Source organism: Gouania willdenowi, chromosome 17 (genome assembly GCF_900634775.1).
Source record: "Gouania willdenowi chromosome 17, fGouWil2.1, whole genome shotgun sequence".
Classification (NCBI taxonomy): Eukaryota; Metazoa; Chordata; class Actinopteri; order Blenniiformes; family Gobiesocidae; genus Gouania; species Gouania willdenowi.
This window is the reverse complement of record NC_041060.1, coordinates 4,571,452-4,589,575: the sequence shown is the minus strand read 5'-3', so window position 1 is coordinate 4,589,575 and position 18,124 is coordinate 4,571,452. Positions and strand designations below refer to the sequence as shown.

The 18,124-nt window shown below is 34.7% G+C and overlaps 2 protein-coding genes across 2 annotated transcripts; one reads left to right on the top strand and one right to left on the bottom strand.

The window, feature by feature from the left end:
- Positions 1 to 523: 523 nt before the first annotated feature.
- Positions 524 to 8,317, bottom strand: LOC114479064 (calcium-binding mitochondrial carrier protein SCaMC-1-like). The gene is made up of 10 exons (XM_028472518.1): positions 7,847 to 8,317; positions 6,238 to 6,364; positions 6,070 to 6,157; positions 4,815 to 4,926; positions 4,299 to 4,457; positions 3,010 to 3,153; positions 2,821 to 2,928; positions 1,648 to 1,815; positions 1,320 to 1,470; positions 524 to 731 (listed from the first exon to the last, which is right to left on the bottom strand). The coding sequence occupies exons 1-10, from the start codon at positions 8,015 to 8,017 to the stop codon at positions 550 to 552; spliced, it is 1,410 nt and encodes a 469-aa protein (XP_028328319.1). The 5' UTR covers positions 8,018 to 8,317; the 3' UTR covers positions 524 to 549.
- A 1,580-nt stretch (positions 8,318 to 9,897) lies between these two features.
- Positions 9,898 to 16,506, top strand: LOC114479067 (protein FAM102B-like). Its single transcript, XM_028472521.1, has 11 exons — positions 9,898 to 10,107; positions 11,403 to 11,523; positions 11,613 to 11,642; positions 12,712 to 12,828; positions 13,089 to 13,135; positions 13,696 to 13,793; positions 13,883 to 13,978; positions 14,070 to 14,241; positions 14,319 to 14,455; positions 15,907 to 15,970; positions 16,062 to 16,506. Exons 1-11 carry the CDS (start codon positions 9,962 to 9,964, stop codon positions 16,102 to 16,104), a joined length of 1,071 nt encoding a protein of 356 aa, XP_028328322.1. The 5' UTR covers positions 9,898 to 9,961; the 3' UTR covers positions 16,105 to 16,506.
- The last annotated feature ends 1,618 nt before the right edge of the window (positions 16,507 to 18,124 follow it).

Here is an 18,124-nt window from a genome sequence, read left to right as displayed (position 1 = left end):
CATTGTTCTTTAGCATGCTATATGACAAATATAATAGTTGTGTTTTTCTATTACATTTTCAGCCAATAAATCCCATTCAAGAGCATAAATACACACATTACAGAACTAATGAAGAGCTCATACAGTAAGAAGGCACATTCAAATATTATCATCACACAGCATCAGAGGAGGAGTGCTTTAGCATTGCATAATAAGACTGGCTCCGCCCACACTCTCACACACTCTCACACAGGAGTTTCCAGTGTCAATGAGTATTGATTCAGGTTATTTTTAGTTGACAGTTGAAGTGTTGATTATTAGTATTAAATGTCTGAATGTGGAATCATCTAAAGTGGCTTTTTTCCCTCAGAAAATACAGAAAAACAGGCTAAGTTTTAAAAACAAAAGCTGAATATGTGGCTTTGTTACAGTCTGGTTTAAACCATGAATAATTAATGGCTTCTTCATCATCTGATGAGCAAGAACAGTCTCTGTTGAAATGAAATCAGGCGTCTTCCAGTCGTATAAATACAGTAAATGTTCCTTTTTTTTTTTTTTAAATCGTTGGCATCACTTGGAGATGCCCAGGCCTGTTTTTGTGTATTCATAAACCACGTAGCTGATGCTAACCGCAGGAATTACTTTCATAAAGTTGGGCAGGATGCCTCGGTACAGTCCGAAAAATCCGTCTTTGGCCAGGATCTTCCTGATCAGAGAACTCATGGACGACTGGTCGGACGCGTCCAGAGAAGCTGAGAGAAAAATATCAACATATTAATAGATGGCAGATTTCAAATGGCTGTCAAGAATAAATCTATGAAGAAAAAAATCCCAAAATACACATTTAAAACCAAGACAGAATGGATATGTTGGTATTATTTTTTTAACAATGACGTATTGGAAAAACTGATGTTTAAAAATGACTTTTTTTTCCTTTTTTTTTGCATCGATTCCCATTGTTTGAATGAGAAAACAAATCAAAATGATGTAAAAAAAAAAAAAATCAGTCTTTGAGATAAATCTAGGACTTTTTTGACAAGAAGAGAAGAAGAAGAAGAAGAAGAAGAAGAAGAAGAAGAAGAAGAAGAAGAAGAAGAAGAAGAAGAAGAAGAAGAAGAAGAAGAAGAAGAAGAAGAAGAAGAAGAAGAAGAAGAAGAAGAAGAAGAAGAGCAAGAAGAGCAAGAAGAAGAAGAAGAAGAAGAAGAAGAAGAAGAAGAAGAAGAAGAGCAAGAAGAGGAAGAAGAGCAAGAAGAAGAAGAAGAACAAACAACAAGGAAAACAAGAAGAAGAACAAACAACAAGGAAAACAAGAAGAAGAAGAAGAAGAAGAACAGGTTTACCTTGAGCCTGCATACGTGTCCTAACCAGAGCCAGAGGGTAACTGGCGAGTTGACCACACGTACTAGATATGGTTCCACATCCCAACAGAACCAGAATTCCAGGATTAGCAGAATCTTTAGGATGATACGACAACCACGAGTTCTTGAGGCTCTGAAACGAACAACATACAGTTAGTTAAAGCCTATGATGATGGGAAATACAGAATTCACTTCCTCAAATGGAAAAAAGACACTAGACATGAAATGTGACACCATTTAAGTCGTTACAGAGTTCAAAAATAAAGGTTCAAAGTCCAGTGGTTGGTCACATGGTCACATGGTCCCGTACCTCGTACACAGCCAAGTCGATCCCAGCGTAGGGAATAATGCCGAGCAGGTTTGGAATGTAACCCTTATAAAAAGCCTTCACTCCTTCCTTTCTCAGGATCTTTTTGGCACAGTCAAACATTCCAGCGTACTGGCCTGTTTTCCTCAGAGTCAGACGAGTTTTTAAAACCTGGAAGAGACAAAACAACAAGACAAAGACAACAGGAATGAGACAAGGTTCAATAAGTGTCTTGTTTTGTTGCTGTTTTCAGTGAAATCAGTGCAGTGGCTGTTAGCTGCAGATACAAAGAAGAGTGGACTGCCAAAATGAGATGTGATACAGTGAGGCCACAAACACGTGATTGTATCACACGATCAACATTTATGTTAATATCAGATGAATGACCAATCAGATCACTAACACAGGAAACAACAAAGAGTTTATGTCTTGCTGCCCTATATTTCTGTTGTTTCATGTGTGTTTATTGTCATTTTGCATTTTTGTTGACCTATATTTTTGTCATTTTCTGTATTTTGTCATGATTTTGTGTATTTTTCTGTTGTTTTATACGTTTCGTTGTCATTTTGTATATTTTTGTTGCCATTTGTGTATTTTAGGAATCATTTCTACATTTTTCTGGTGTTTTGTGTATTTTTGGAGTCATATGTATATTTTTCTGTTGTTTTGTGTGTATTCATTGTCATAATGTGGATTTCTGGAATCATTTTGTCAATTTTTGGAGTCATTTAGATTATTTTTGGAGTCATTTTGTGTATTTTTCTGTTGTTTTCTGTATTTTTTTTTATTTATTTTGTACATTTTTGGATTTGATTTGTGTAATTTTCTGTTGTATTTGTACATTTTGTGTATTTTTGCATTGTTTTGTGTATTTCTGCAGTCATTTTGAATATTTTTACCTTGTGTTGTGTGATTATGAGTCATTTTGTGAGTTTACATTTGAGGCTGCGGGCTGGGGGTTGCCTGTGGCCCCCATCCTGCCAGTTTCTAATTGTCTGATCTAAAGTGTACATGTTAAAGTCTTTGTAATTCCAGGATACAGTGATCAGATACATGTGTGCACATTCTCTTCTCATCCTCCTACCGTTTATCAGCGTTGGCAGAGAACAAATTGTCTTTAAGTGAATCCCAATGTTTAAGTGTGTTCCAGTGCACGTGATGATCCCAGTGTGTTACCTCCATAGGATAGATGGCAGTCTGTGCTGTGGCTCCGGCCATAGAGCCGGCCATGAACCTCTTGTGTGTCTCAATCTTTTTACCTTCGGACGTTAAAAGCTTCTTGTACTGTTAATGAAAAGCCAATCAATGACTTGTCATTTAATCCTCCATCAATCACCCACTGTGTGTGAAAGTGCTGCGCCTCACTTGTTCATAAGCCATGAATTTAATTGATGTCTCTGGAGCGATTTTCATCACATTGATCCCGTTTCCTCTCCACAGGGACTTCAGGCCTCCCTCTGCAATCATCTGCTTAAAGCCTCCGATCAGACCCATCTTAGAAGAATGAACCTACAGAGTAAACGAAGCATTGAGTCAGACAAACACATGTATTATTAAGCTGCTTGTAGAGCAGGCATGACTCAAAAACACACAAAATTAGATGAAAAATACAGAAAACCATAACAAAAACACACAATTTCTCCAGAAAATGAAATAGAAAGATACAAATAAATCCAAAACACATAAAATGACAACAAAAATACACAAAATTACAACAAAAATACACAACATGTCTCTAAAAATCACATAAAAAGATACAAAATGAATCCAAAACACATAAAAGAACAAGAAAAATACACAAAAACACAACAAAAAAAACAGAATATAAGAGACACAAAATTAGAGGAAAAATACATAAAACCACAACAAAAGCACACAATATTGCTCAAAAAATTAAATAGAAAGATACAAATTAGTCCAAAACACATAAAATAATGACAAAATCACAACAGAAATACACAAAATGTGAGAAAAACACACTAAATAAAATACAATTTCACAAAATGACTCCAAAAACACACAAAACCACAACTAAATTACACAATATTACCCTAAAAACACAGAAATAAACACAAATTAAGAGGAAAAATACACAAAATCACAACACAAATACACAAAATGTCTCTAAAAGAAGACAGAAAGACACAAAATGAATCCAAAACACATACAATGACAACAAAAATACACAAAATCACAACACAAATACACAAAATGTCTCTAAAAGAAGACATAGAAAGATACAAAATGAATCCAAAACACATACTATGACAACAAAAATACACAAAACCACAACAAATATACACAAAATAAAAGAAAACTTTAAAAAGCGAAAGACAAATACACAGATGAGGCCAAAAACAAAAAAAAAACACAAAATTTCTTCAAAAACACACACCTAAAAAGAGATACAAATGAAATACAAAAACACATAAAATGAACATAAACAAGCTGACATGGACACACACACAAACTGTCGTTTCCTGTGTTATTGCTCAGATTGGTGATTATTCTAGAATGTTATCTTCACATAAATGTTGATCATGTGACCCTCAGATCAGACACAATTACAGTTTTGTGATCTCGGCTGTGATAACAGTTATTATAACCTTTTGCTATCTCTTATGCTAAAGTATCAGTTCTATATGTTGATGCACCTGCATGAAGACCTTCATCCGGTCCAGGGGGGCGGTGCCAGTGCGAGACACGCCTCCTGCTGCTGCCCCAGCGACCAGCTGCTTCCACCACACACCAGAGCTCTTCTCTTCTTCTGTGAATTCATCTGGGACGGCCAGACTGTCCCCGATGTCCAGGAACTACAGTCACACATAGGGGACATGTAGAAAAAATACAACATTTCACTGACAACATCTGGTATGTAGGAATTACGTCAGGTTTTGTACAAAAGCAACAACAACAGACATAATTTGTCAGTACGTGACAGACAAAATCAGTACGCTCTCACGTAGGAGCATTACAGTTAAGGGCCAGTAGATGGCGCTTTTAAACAACTCTACAATAAAAGTTGCAACACCAGCAGTTGGTGCAGTGCTTAGTGCAGTTTTATCTTCCAACGTTGGAGCCAAAATGAGACAAAACCTTCCCAGAAAATCCACAACAACCACAAGACAACGTGACGTTTGTTTTTCCCGCAGTTGTGTTTTGATTTTTACCGACGAGTGCTTCCAGTAACGTATGATGTCCTCCAGGTTGTGAGCAGGACGTAACAGGAAGTGTTCCCTCCATTCGTTCCAGTCCACCATCATCGTTCCATCAATGTCCATGCTGAGAAATACATGGGATATATTCATGTTAGCATTAGCATTAGCACAGGAGAGAAAACAAAGCTGTTGGTCCGTTTGTGTGGCATTCTTTTTGCTTTTTGTGTTTTTAAGAGTGATTATGTCGATTTCTGTTGATAATTTGTGTTTCTGAAACCATTTTGTGTTTCTTTTTTCATTAGAATTTTGAACGTTTTCAGAACGATTTTGTGTATTTTTCTGTCATATATGGAATTTTTGTCAGTACTTTGTGTGTTTTTAATTTAGAGTCATTGTGTTGGGTTTTGTTATTAATTTGTGTGTCATTTTCTGAATTTTTTTGTCATTGATTTGAGTGTTTTTATGTCATTTTGTGCGTCTTTGGAGTAATTCTGAATGTGCGTAAGTGATTGTTTTAATAATTGTCATTGTTGTAAGAGTCTTTTTGTTTATCTTTGAAATATTTTTGTGTGTTGTAGTTGTTATTTTATGCACTTTTGTTGACATTTTGTATATTTTTCTGTGGTGTGGTGTGTTTTTCTGTCATGTTTTGTGTGTTTTTCTGTCATGTTTTGTGTGTTTTTCTGTCATGTTTTGTGTTTAAGTGGTTGTTGTATGTGTCTTTGTTGTCATTTTGTATGTTGTATGTGTCATTTTGTGTATCTTTGTAATCTTTTTTATTGTTTTTTGGGTACTTCTGTTGACATTTTGTGTATTTTTTTTGTCTTTTTGGAGTTAATTTGTGTAGATTTAAAATGAAAATACAAAACTACTTTTGACAATACAATGATTACATTTTATTAATTTGTTCCATAAAAGCGACTGCAGATTAAAGGCTTTAATTATGAAGTGTTTTACGTGGTTAGCTTTATTGGTTTGAATGGTAACTCCCATGTGCTTGCTCGGCCTGTGTGGGCCATCATTTGCAAACCACTGCAGGCATTTTGGTGCTCTGTGCAAACAACAAGCTTAAAGAAACACTTTGCAAATCAAATGATTTGAGGATTTAATAGTTTTCTATTGATGTTTTGGCATTTAAATTTCAGCTTGTGCTCTTTGATGAGCTTTTAATGTATTATAAATGAGTTAAGAAACAGTCATGTTTGTGATTTATCATTGTAAACTTGAGTTTTATGATGAAATAGCGGACGATGATGAGTGCTATAACCTCTGCAGGATCTTCATGGCGTCCTCTCTGCTGACGTTGATGCCCAGCTCCTCCAGGGACTGTTGGATCTCGGAGGCGTCGATGCGTCCTGACAAAAGGAAAAACAAACAATAAGATCACGTGACTTTAACAAACAGAGGAAAATCAAGCAGCTGCAGACGATCCCACCGTCGTTGTTTCTGTCCAGACTTTTGAACGTGAGCCTCAGCTTCTTCTCGTGCTCCTTCAGGTATTTGGTGAACTCGTTGAAGTCCAGACTTCCATCTTTGTTTTGGTCTCCGGACGAAACAATCTTCTGCAGAAGGGACACCGTACATTTGTATTTGTAAAACAATAACAAAAACACATAAAACGACAACAAATATATACCAAAATGACTCAAAAAATATACGAAATGACCACAACAAAAAACACAAAACTACTATATACAAATTGACTAAGAACATTTAAAAAACTAATAACAAATATCCGCAAAAATGACTGCTGAAAAAATAGAAAATGTAAACAAAACACATAAAATGACTCACAACACACAAAACAAACAAAATAATGTAACAAAATGACAGGAAAATACACAAAATGACTTCGAAAACATACAAAACAACAACAAAAATACTCAAAAACTGACAAATTTACAAAAAAATGCAACAAAATGACATAGAAACACCCAAACGGCCACAAAAATAGACAAGACAATAAAAAGCTCAAAAGCAGAAAAATAAACAAGACAATAAAATGGAATAAATGAGAAAAATATACAAAATTACCACAATCCAACAACAACAAAAAACCACCCACAAAAATGACTCCAAAAATCAAATAATTACAACAAATATATGCAAAGTGACTTCAAAAACTGACAAAAATACACAAAATGACTTCAAACACACACAAATGAAAACATAAATTCACAATATGAGTTATCACACATAAAAACACATTAAAGGAAAATGCAACAAAATGACTTAAAAACACCACAAAACTCACGAAAAAAATGAATAATAAAAACAAAGTTACTTAAAAAAATAAAAAAAATTCCTACAAAATTAGAGAAATATACAAATTCGTCAAAAAATAATGACCAAAAAAATAAATAAAAATATCCACAAAAATGAAAAATAGACAAGACAATAAAAAAGCTCAAAAGCAGAAAAATACACAAGACAATAAAATGCAATAAATTATAAAAATATACAAAATGACCATAAGCCAACAACAAAAAACCGCCCACAAAAATGACTCCAAAAATGAAACAATTGCAACAAATATATACAAAGTAACTTCAAGAACTGACAAAATGAAGGCAAAAATATACAAAATTACTTAAAAAATACACCAAAATGCACATAATAATAATAATAAAAAATATCAAAAACGACCACAAAACAAAAAATATAAAACTGAGACAAAAATATTACAACAAATATATACAAAGTAACTTCAAGAACTGACAAAATGAAGGCAAAAATATACAAAATTACTTAAAAAATACACCAAAATGCACATAATAATAATAATAAAAAATATCAAAAACGACCACAAAACAAAAAATATAAAACTGAGACAAAAATATTACAACAAATATATACAAAATGACATAACTTAAAAACACACAAAATGAACACAAAAACCCTTTACAGCTTCCTGTATTCATGCACATGTTGATCATTATTCTCATGCTGACATTAATGTTGATAATGTGGCCCTCAGATCACAAACTGTGGCCCCCACAGCTGTAGTAGCTAGAGTCGCCCCTGTCCCGTAGAGAGGGTCCTACCTGAGCGGCCCCCTGTCTGAAAACGCCCCTGGCTTGGAGTCCAGCCCGTAGTTCAGCTACGTCCACCTTTCCATCCTTGTTGGTGTCCAGGGAGGTGAACAGGTCCTGGTAGGAGGACCTACTGTCGGCATCCCAGCACCGAGCTATCGGTACATTAAAAAACCGGTTCATAGTGAGTGACGATAAAAGCCGTCCCAGTGGATCAATCAGACATTATCAATCCATGCTGAAAGGTTGTATAGATGATCAATGATCAGTCCACTGCTAACTGCTAGTCACATTAGCTCTGCCCCTGTGTGTAAAACTACAACAGTGTGTGTGTGTGTGTGTGTGTGTGTGTGTGTGTGTGTGTAAAGGGAACTGAACTGCTGCAGTGGGCGGGGCCAGAGAGGAGACGATTTTTACGGAAAAACAGGAAAGATGATGGCAACATGGCGGGATAATCCAGATCCAGAGCTCTCTAAACCACAGAGTGATGTTATTATCTACAGATAAAGCTAATGTACTCAATGTTAGACCAATAACTCAGAGGAATATATCTAATCTGTTCATCTACATTAACCACGAGTCACACAGAAACAAGAAGTGTTGTATTACAGCGGCAGGGGGCGACATTTAAAATTTATTTAAACGAAAAAAAAAAAAACTCGCAACAAACAGAAATAATAATAATAATAATAATTATTATTATTATTATTGTAACCCTTTTCCCCATAAAATTAGGTTTTTATATTATTAGGTTTTTTATATAAAAATTGTGACTTTTTTCTTGTAAAATATGATTTTCTTATTGTAATATTATGACTATTATCATAAAATTATGATTTTATTCTCACAAAATTATGATTTTATTCTCACAAAATTAATGTCATTTCTTATTGTAATATTATTACATTATTCTCATAAAATTATAAACTTTTTCTCATGAAATTATGACTTTATTCTCACAAGGTTATGACATTATTCCGATAAAATTATAATATTTTTCTCATAAAATAATGATTTTATTTTCACCAAATTATAATTTTCTTTTTATAGTATTATTACCTTCTTTTTTGAAAATAAAATTGTGACTTTCTTCTTGTAGAATTATTAAATTTTTCTCAAAAAGTATGACTTTATTTTCATAAAATAAAAACAAATTCCTCATAAAATGATAAAATGTTCCTCATAAAAGACTTGTTTCTTATAAAATCACCATTTCCTTATTGTGATATTATGACCATATTTTTGTAATATTGTGACGTTATTCTAATAAAACTTTAATCTTTTTCTCATAAAATTATAACTTTATTCTTGTAAAATTGCGATGTTCTCGTTGTAACATTATGACATTATTCTCCTAAAAATTTGGTTTTTTTCTTGTAATATTATGACTTTACGCTCATGAAATGACTATTTTCATGAAATTACAAATTCCTCATTGTAATATTATAAACTTTTTATATAAAAGATTGTGACTTTATTCTTGTAAAATTATGATTTTCTCATTGTAACATTATGACATTATTCACATAAAATTGTGGGTTTCTTATTTTAATATTATGACTTTATTCTCATAAAATAATGAGTTTATTTTCAGGGAATTACATTCCTCATTGTAATATTATAAACATTATGACATAGTTCTGATAAAATTGTGATTTTCTTATTGTATAACTTTATTCTTATAAAATTGTTAGTTTCTTATTGTAACATTATTCTTATAAAATTATAACAGTATAACAGTATTCTCAGAAAATGTTGACCTTAGTCCCATAAAACTGAGTTTCTTCTTGTAATATTATGACATTATTCTCACAAAAATATAACCTTTTTCTCAAAAAAATTATGACTATTCTCATAAATTACAATTTCCTTATTATAATATGAGCTCATTTTAATATGAAATTGTGACGTTCTTCTTGTAAAATTATGACATTATTCTCATAAAAATATGACTATTATAAAATGATAAACTTTTTCTGATGAAATGGTTATGGTTTGGTGTTTTTTCTTGTCCAATCAGAGCTTGACCTCCCTCAGTGGGCGGGGCTGAGGAGGTTTGAACTTTGGATGTGAAGTGAGTGAAAAGTATCGCGTGCATCACAGTGAGCGCGTGACAGCAGAAAGAACATGTCTTTCATTCTGATGAAGAAAAAGAAATTTAAATTCATGGTGGACTTTGATTTGGAGGAGCTTTCCTCGGTTCCCTTTGTGAACGGAGTCTTATTTTGTAAAGTCAGGCTCGTGGACGGAGGCTTTGCTGAGGAATCGTCTCGGTAAAAAAAACAACTAAGTTTCACTTTTCTCTTCTATTTATAGCTGCTGTCACTTGTTCAACTTGAACTGGGGATAAACATTTGGCCCCTCGGTGTGCTGAGAAAACACCTGTTTGAGCATTTGTTGGCTGTTCTTGTTGTTGAAGAGGAAACACATTCCTCTGCATTTAGTTAACGTTTAACTAGCTCCTGCTAGCTTACTTACGACACTTCTCTACCGGAAACCCCTTCTTTCTCAACAACTAACGCAACTAATGAATTTATGTATGACGTAAAGTCATTGTATTCAAATGTAAATGTTAAAAAACATGACCAAATGAAATTATGACTACTTGCCGGCATTTTGTACTTAAATGAGTCACTCTGGAAAAAAAACACGTTCCACCCGTTACGTTTCCATGGTAACAGCCTTGTCATAGAAACACCGTATTCAACCACTTCCGGTTAGGTTATTACCATTTGTTTCTTAGACACTCTTTTCTCTTTCATTCTTTCCTGACTACTTTCATTTTCTTTGTTTTGTGTGTTTTTTTTAGTAGTCATGTATTTTTGCTGTGGTTTTGTATGTTTTAACGTATTTTTGTATGTTTTCGGAGTCACTTTGTGTTATTATTTTTTTCATTTTGTGTACTTTTGGAGTGTTTTGTGTACATTCTTGTATTTCTGTTTTTCTCAGTAATTTTTATTTTTGCTCAGATTTTGTGTTTTTTAAGTCATCGTTTGTGTTTTTTGTTGTGGTTTTGTGTATTTATTTTTTCATTTTGTGTACTTTGAGTGTGTTGTGTATATTCTTATATTTCTGTTTTTCTCAGTAATTTTTATTTTTGCTCAGATTTTGTTTTTTGTTGTGGTTTTGTGTATTTCTGTGAATTCTTTTTGTATTGTAGTAATTTTATGTATTTATTTTTTTAGTTTTTTGTGCTTTATAGACTTTTCTGTATATTTCTCTCATTTTGTGACCATTTAGTGTAGTGCATTTTTCTTTTCTTGTGTGGTTTTGTCTACTTTTATTGTCATTTTGTGGAGTTTTGTTGTAGTTTTTTGTGTTTTGGATGTATTTATTGTGTTGGTTTTGGGGGGCTGTAAGTGACCCCCGGTCCACCCGGTGTTGAGTTTGGAGTTTCATTTGCTTTGTAAATGAAAAATGACATGAAATCAAGTGACGTCTGTTGATTTCCTGTTTCTGTCTGACAGTAAATCCATACGTTCCGTAACTTCATAGATTACTATTGTATCTGCTGTGTGTTGTAAGCATTCAGTTTGTTTGTCTAATAAATGTCTTTTCTTTCTCACAGTGAGTCTGTTCAAGCCAACTGTGTGCACTGGAGGAAACGTTTTTCTTTCCTGTGTAAGATGAGTGCCAACGCAGGGACGGGTGTGCTGGACCCCTGTGTATGTCGTGTGTCTGTGCGCAAGGTTTGTCACAATTTTATCCCATCATCAACATCATCTTTACATTATAATTGTGTAGAAATATTAAACACTTCCTTTTTCTGTCTTTGTAGGAATTAAAAGGAGGGAAAAGCTTTGCAAAGGTAATAAATCTCACCATAATCCCCTTGTTATGATGTATGGAATAGTTTTTGTTTTTTTTAACATGTCAACTCGCCCTTTTTTTCCATCTTTGATGACTAATTTCTATTTATTTTCAGGTTTTTTAATCAGTTTATCTAAGCGTGTATTATGTTAAGCTTTATCTGGATGAGGAGTTTGAGAATTTCATCCCAAGTATTGAATGTCCGAGATCCCCAAAGTAAATGCACAAAATGACCGCAAAAACAGCAGAGATACACAAAAAAGTAGAAAAATACACACACAAAAAACAGCACCATACACAAATAACCCCAAAAATGGCATAAATGCACAAAAAACAGGAAAAAACCCCAACAAGTAACTGCAAAATACTCTTAATTACCTCAAAAACATCAAAAATACCAAAAAAACTGCAAAAATACACAAAATTACCCCAAAAACAGACGATTGCAAATTAATAACTGAAAAACACACAAAAATGCAACAAAAACACACACACTGACTTTAACACACAAAACATAAAAAATATAGATTCACCAAAAATACAATTTGCTCCAAAATCACACACAAAATGACAACAAAAATACATGGAAAATTACTTTAAAAAAAAAACACAGAATACACACACAGAATGGCAGAAAAATATTTAAACAAAATGGCTACAAAAATTTTACAAAATTACTCCAAAACGCACAATGACAAATAAATAACTGAAACTTAAAATAAAACAACAAAAATATACAGAATGACAGAAAAATGTACAAAATGGAAACCAAAAATACATGAAATGACTCTAAAACCACATTAAAAACACACTAGAATAATGACCAATCAGAGCATTAACACAGGAAACAACAACAGTTTGTTGTTTCCTGTGTTGTTTATTCTAATGTTGATCATGTGACCCTCAGATCAGACACAATCACGTCTTTGTTGCCTCGCTGGGATTACTGTTACTTTGTATTCAGGAATTTGTCCCTTGTTGCTAAGCGAGGATTTCTTATGCAAGAATGAAAGCAGCTGATTGGTGTGAAATAATTAAAATTCTAACGTTGTAAATATGTTTTGCAGCTGGGCTTTGCGGACTTGAACCTGTCGGAGTTTGCCGGTTCTCGCAGTACGGTGCGACGCTGCCTGTTGGAGGGGTACGACACAAAGAACACACGACAGGACAATTCAATCCTCAAGGTTTGGAAACATGTGGTTCATCCATGGGAATGTTGCTCTAATGCTCTAAAACACGTCACTCAACACTTAAGTGTTTGGTTTCATTCCCACACTTGTCTGAGCCTGTGACTCCATAAAAACTACGTAAATCCAAAGTTTCCCTGGGGCACAAAGCTGGAATTCTCTCTCACATTTCTGACAAACGTTGATTCAGAAACATTGAAACATCTCTAACAACGTTTCACAACCTGTGACTTGTGTTGTTTTTGTGTTTATTGCAGGTTGTCATCACTACACAGCTAATGTGTGGAGACCCCTGTTTTAAAACGTAAGGGACACTCATGCTTTGTTTGTTTTAAATCCTTTTCATTTCTGAAGTTAAACATTAGATCAAAGCAGCTTTATCACTATGAAAAGAGCTTTACTACCACCTCCTTGTCATGGAGGGAGTGTTTGAAGCCTGAGAATTTATCATCTAATCTGAAGCCTCGCCCTGACATTCATCAGCTGCTGGGAACACAAGGGAGCAGTTTGTGGAGCTGTTGTGATGTAACATCCAAACTGCATGCTAACAACTAGCTAACAGCTAGCTTTGAGTAACACCAACGTCTGTACTGTAACACAAAGCACAGAGAAAGGCACTTTATTAGCTGAGTGATTGACTCACAGAGCAAAAATCTCACTGTACCTTAAACCGTTTCCTGGTTCTTACAACATCAAAGCAAAGCAGTGACCAATCACTGTCAATCTTATCCAATCCAACTAGAACATTTAAAGCCAAATTCTATAGTAAAAAGTCGGTTTTTGTTTCATTTTTTAAATCTTGAATGATGTAATGTGACTGTGTAAAATAACCTGCTCCCACTGGTTTCCATGTGGTGTGTTTAGTCCTCCGTCCACAGCGATGACGTTAGGAATCCCTCAGTCTAAAGCTGAGTGTCTCCTGGAGGACAGAAAAGGAGGAGAAGCTCACACATCGTTTACTGGTACCAAACATGTGATTAATCACAGCTGCTTTCTGTTAAAAACTATAAAAACACAAGCTGAACAATGTGGGACTTTTTCTGTTTTTTAGAATCTTGTGTGAAGTCCGTGTCGGTCCCAGATGAGCTGGTGGTTTATGGTCACTCCAGAAGTTCCAGCTACGCTAGTCAGCATTCTAGAATCTCAGGTACAAACACATGGTTTTCATGCTTTTTAAAGGTAAATAAGAGTCACGTTAAGGGTTTTATTCTCCTCCTCCTCCTCCTCCTGTGCTGTAGGTTACAGCTCCAACCACTCCAGTTTAACAGATCTGAGCCACAAAAGGAGTGGCTCAGGAGGCTCCGCCTCCACGGGCATCGGCAGCATCCTGGAACCCTGTGATCCAGTCGGAGAGAAGGAGAGCACGTCCAGCACACCTGAGAAAGTCTCCACCCCCACCAAGAACCCCAGGTAGGCTCCGCCCCCTTCCCCCACAGTTGCTCTGCATGTGTTCTCTTTCACATTTTAAGCTCCTCCTCCTCCCACAGACAACCAGTGAAGCAGAACTCTGTGGAGAACCAGCTGAAACGAGTGGATGCCACCAGAGTCGATGCTGATGACATCATCGAAAAAATCCTGCAGAGCCAGGATTTCACACATAGCGTCTTGGACTCCAGTGCAGAGGGTGTGTGTATGTGTGTGTGTGTATCAGGATATCAGTATTGTTTAGTTGAAGACACACAAACCTTGATGATAAAAATCCTTTTGTGTGGGAGTTCTTCAACAGCCCGTGATTTACTCGCTAACTTCAGCCACCAGAGCGCGTCAGCGCACTGTTTAAGGGAGTGTAAAGATCCCTTTTGAGAGCTCTTCTTCTCTGCTTTGTTTACTTCCAAACCGCAGAGTTGAAACTGTCGCCCCCTGCGGTCACTGATTTTTTGTATTCTCTTTCTGTAAACAAAAGAGGTTTACATCAACATCTCTAACTTTTCCTGGTTTTTTTAGAGCAACCAAAAGCAGCACAAGTTGTAATTTTGCTTCCAAATGATCTAAAAAGCTGTTAAATGATCTAAAAATCAGGCTGAATGCTTCACTCCATTAGAAAACAATGGGATGTTTACAGGCAGTAGGGCCGTGTGACATCATCAATCACGTGATTTCAAGATGGAGGAACACAGGCTCTAAAACTATAAAGTACTCCCATTTTTAAAAGGCAATAAAACAAATATAGTGCATAATGATATGTGTTTTGTTAGTCATAGATCTTCTTATTAGTACATTTCAAAGATTTTAGGCCAAATTTGTAAAAACAGTGGAGGATCCCTTTGAAGTTACTGGAGATTATCATTGTTTATCAGATAAAAACACTGCGTAGGCCTCGTAAAGCAAGAAAAAAACGATTCTAAGGCAGGGGTGTCAAACTCATTTTAGTTCAGGGGCCAAATACGGAGCAGTTGGATCTCAAGTGGGCCACAAATTTTGTGCAGGAAAATGAGTGATATCAACATTATTGTTCCCTAGTTTACACTTCTACGTATACATAAAATATTAAATACGTAAGAAACTGACCACATCCAAGCAATAAGTGACAGATATCAGTCCCAACAGGATCTTCACTATACATTTCCTAGATTTTTGTGACCAATTTATATTTAAGGGAAATATTATGTCATCATTTGAGGAAAATTGGAGGATTTTTTTCAGCTGTTTAACAATAAAAGTGACTGAAATCCTGTGAGCACCAGTTAAACTGTGAGCACAATGATTACACAATGTTTTCTCTTTCATTTTCACTTTCTCCTGCGAGCTGAATTGAATGCTCTAAAGGGCCAAATTTTGCCCCCGGCCCATGAGTTTGACACGTGTTTTAAAGTTGTTGTTTTTTTTTAATCTCCACAGTAAACTATCTTATTGACATTTTCTGAATAGTTCGGTGCATTGCATTGTGGGATGTAGACGGATGACTAGAAGTGTCTTTACTTCATTTTTACTGGGATTTCTTGAAAGAATTTAGTAAAAACACTTCCATGCATCCGTCTACAGAACTCCACATCCCACAATGCAATGCAACAAACCGTTCCATCAGTGTAAATATGAGATTGATCATAGCTTCATTGATGTGTGTGTGTGTTACAGAGGAGGGGCTCAGTCTGTTTGTGGGTCCCGGTGGGAGCACGGCTCTAGGAAGTCAACACACGAGGTGGGATCTGTTACGTAACGTTCCTCCACATTCCTACAGCATGTGTTCCTATGGACACACACACGTTGACCCCCATGGTGTTTTGTTTCAGGGTCACCGCTGGCGTCTTCGAGCAGGTGGTGATGAAGCGTTAAGCTATCACACCTATCTCCGGTCCTTTTCTCTTATGCAATCTGACCTCCAGCAGGCTCCGCCCCCCTGATGGTGAAGGACAGATTATTGGATCGTTTTCCTCCCAAATGGATCCATAATAACAGATTATTACCACTACTGTATGAACTTTAAGTGCCAAAAGGAAAAAAGTAGATTCATGAAGCATTAAAACTGACATTTGTACCTTTAGTTTTATCCTAAATGTAAAAACAGTGGCTGTTATATTATCTACACCACACGCATGTTAATAAGTAATTTATTTATCTCATTGATTTTGTAAATCAAGTGTTCCATTGTAGTATAGTGTATTTTTAAACCATAGATGTATTTAAACTGTAGTACTGACCATGATCAGCTTTTTAAATAAAAACATTTGCACTAAATTGTCTCCAATCATTAGAAGTGCTTGTTCTTTAAAATCTAGTCTTAAGGAAGCTTTTAATAATGTTTTGTGATGATGAAATTGGAATATTCCTTAATTCAAATTGACATTGACAATTGTCTTTGAATGCCTCCTTCTGTAAATGTGTCTAAATCAATATTCTGGGAAGCAGCTTCAGTGAAAGAGTGACTTTTTCATATATATATATATAGATATATTTTTTTGTGGTCTTGTGGTTGATTATGAGGTTTTTATCCCTTTTTTCAGTTTAAAGTATTTATATTTATTCTGGGTTTTTTAGGGTCTGTTTGAGTATTTTTTATCTTTTTCTTGAATTGTTTCTTCTTGTTTTGTTCTTGTCTGTATTTTGTCAGGGGTTTATTGTCTTGATTTATTTTCTGGGTATTTATTTTTTACACTTGTTTATTTTGTCCCATTTTATTTTATTCTTTTTTAATTAATTTTTAATCTCAGTTTTTTTGTCTTTTTATAGTTCGGGTCTCATTTAGGTTTTTTTGGGTCTTTTCTCTTTAATTTTTAATCATTTATTTTTTTCTTTGTCTCTGGTTTTTATATTGTCTGGATTTTGTTTTCATTCTGTTTTTTTTTTCTCTCTATTTTCTCTGGGTTTTTAGGTTTTCGATTTTTTTTTTTTTCAGTCTCTTTATTCTTTTGTCTTGTTTTTTTGTCTGGGTATTTCTTTATTTCGTCTCGTTTTTACCTTTTTCCTAAAGTTTTTTTTTTTTTTTAAATGTTCAAGTTGTTTCCACAGATTGACAGTTATAAATATGTAGTAACACACTGTAGCCGCTAGATGTCAGTCATTGATCATTTACACCAAACACATCACATAATAAAGCTATTATAATGTATATCTATTGTAGACTATGATTTCACATGCAGGAATTGAACTCATAAAACACACACTTATTACTTCTGTTGTGGAAACGTGTTATTCTTTCTGTCAATATATTTGTTTTTGGAGTCATTTGTGTTTTTTTATGGAGTAATTTTGTATAATTTTCTCTAATTCAATATCCTTTTGGAATATTTTTTTGTGTTTTTTGAGTGATTTTTCTGTCAATTTGTGTGTTTTTAGACTCATTCTCTGTACTTTTGTGTCCATTTGTGTGTTTCTTCCAAGTCATTTTGTGTATTTTTCAGTCATTTTGTGTGTTTTTGCAGACATTTTGTTTAATTTTGTTGTCCTAGGGTTTGCGTGTATTTATTTTGAATATATTTCTCTCATTCAGCTTGCCTTTGTTGTTGTTGTTTTGTACTTTTTGTGCATTTTTCTTCTCTTTTTGTGCATCTTTTGAGTCATTTTGTATTATTTTATCTCGTTTCATGTCTGTTTCTTGTTGTTTTGGAGCATATTTGTGGATATGTTGTGTTTTTGAAGTCATTTTGGGTTGTTTTTTTTTTGCTGTATTTTTGTTGTCCTTTTGTGTGTTTTCATCCTCATTCTGTGTCTCTTCTCCTATTTAGGAAGTCCCCTTAATCAGCCCCTCCCTTCCCAACATATGTTTAAAGTAAGACAGTATAAGTGCATTAGTCTAATCCGTCCTATCAGCCATGCAGTGATCAGAGCCAGTCACTGAACACATGCAGGTGAGGAT